At 34.2% G+C, this 1,577-nt stretch overlaps 1 protein-coding gene across 1 annotated transcript in view; it reads right to left on the bottom strand.

Moving 5' to 3' along the window:
* DPYD (dihydropyrimidine dehydrogenase) overlaps positions 1 to 1,577 on the bottom strand; it is a 314,495-nt gene that overhangs the window by 218,927 nt on the left and 93,991 nt on the right. Inside the window, exon 7 of the mRNA XM_027880005.1 lies at positions 247 to 328. Coding sequence (XP_027735806.1) covers positions 247 to 328 — 82 coding nt within the window. The remainder of the gene's footprint in view (positions 1 to 246; positions 329 to 1,577) is intronic.

Raw genomic sequence — 1,577 nt, 5'->3', positions numbered from 1 at the left:
TACAGACAATTAATCACATGCAGGCATGCCAGATGAGAACTATTGATTGCCCTTTTCCAAACTAGTGGCATTCAGACAGGAGACAGACAAATGCCCTGAGCAAGAGGAAGCATCTTCCTGCCTCTGTCTAGCATAGCTTTTAATCGTTCTTTACTAATGTGCATGACATTTTGCTGTTAATCTTTGGCAGAGTTCTGGTTCTTTTTTTCTTTGAGCTATACATAGGCAGGATATATTTTTCATTACCTTCACTCCAAGATCCTTCATAAGCTCGGCTTCAAAATTCACCACATCATAAGGCAATCGGAACTGGGGGATTTCAGAGGTACTAAAAGAAATAAAAATGTTTGTGAAAGAATTTTACTATTAGGAAGAAAGGCTTTTTTTATTTGTTAATAATTCAATAGTTATACCTCACCTAAGTTAATTTTGACATAAATGAATGGAAATGTGATGAAGTTTGACTGCTGACTTTTTTTAGTTGTTAGAGTGACAACACAGCATTATTCATCCAGTGCTAAAAATATAGGCCAGGAAGGCAGTACCTTGAGGCCAATGCTGCCCACACTTGTAGGTAACCATTCAGCATATGTTAAGCTTGAGTTCTAAAGAGCTTTGGCTCCCTTCCTTTTGTTCACTAGAATATGTAACATTAAATTTAAGACATCCATTTAAGAGAAGATTTCATGCAAAGCAAAGTGACCTTCTAGCAATCTTTCATTAAGCTATCCAATAAGAGAAAGTCAGATTTCCCATATAATTTTTTTAAAAGTTTTACATATGCTATTTTAAGCAATGGTATTTAAAACTGTACCCGCCTCCATTTCTACTTCATAAATTTTTTATGATCTTTCAGGATGGACAAATATTCTATCAGCTGTTGGTTTCATGTCTGTTTTTTGACTTAATGTTCATTAACTGGCATTTTTTCCTCCTGGGGAAGATTAGGAATGACATCTTCAAGTTCCCAGAACCACAGAATGGGAAAACAGCAGTGTTTTCTTCCAGTACAGAATCTCAGTTTATGTCTACTGGTACAGATATAATAAATATATATTGAACTCCAATGAAATGACATCTACGTATGCTAGTTCAAAATCTCTACTGTTACAGGTAAACATATTGAAGTTCTATTTTAGATATTTTTGTTCAATGAATATAAAACCTAAATATGCAGAAAAGTGAAAGTTGCTCCCCAGATACTTCTAAGCTTCAAACAGTCTAATCTGTTTTCAAATTAATGAATCTGTAATTTCCATAACAAAGCACTGGCACAAGAGATTCACTGCAGCTTTAGTTTGCATATTCTTATTGACCACACCATCTTTAACATCTAACTTTGACAGGTCAGAAGGGTTTTATTTATTTTAAGTTGCATCAACTTTAATCATATTGATAATAAACTGGTTTTCCTCCTTATCATTTCCAATACTGCCCTTTTTACACCTTTCTTGACCAGTATGCAATGAAAAGTGTTGTAAATATCAGATACAATGGACATGTCAAGACAATACAGCTTTCATAGGTCATGCTAATTGAAAAAGTGTCTGAGGCAGAAACTAATGTATCAATACGAT

This window comes from Empidonax traillii, unplaced genomic scaffold, assembly GCF_003031625.1.
Source record: "Empidonax traillii isolate 1590-97213 ecotype Southwest subspecies unplaced genomic scaffold, ASM303162v1 scaffold62:size2133460, whole genome shotgun sequence".
Taxonomy (NCBI): domain Eukaryota; kingdom Metazoa; phylum Chordata; class Aves; order Passeriformes; family Tyrannidae; genus Empidonax; species Empidonax traillii.
This window is presented reverse-complemented; position numbering and strand designations above follow the sequence as displayed.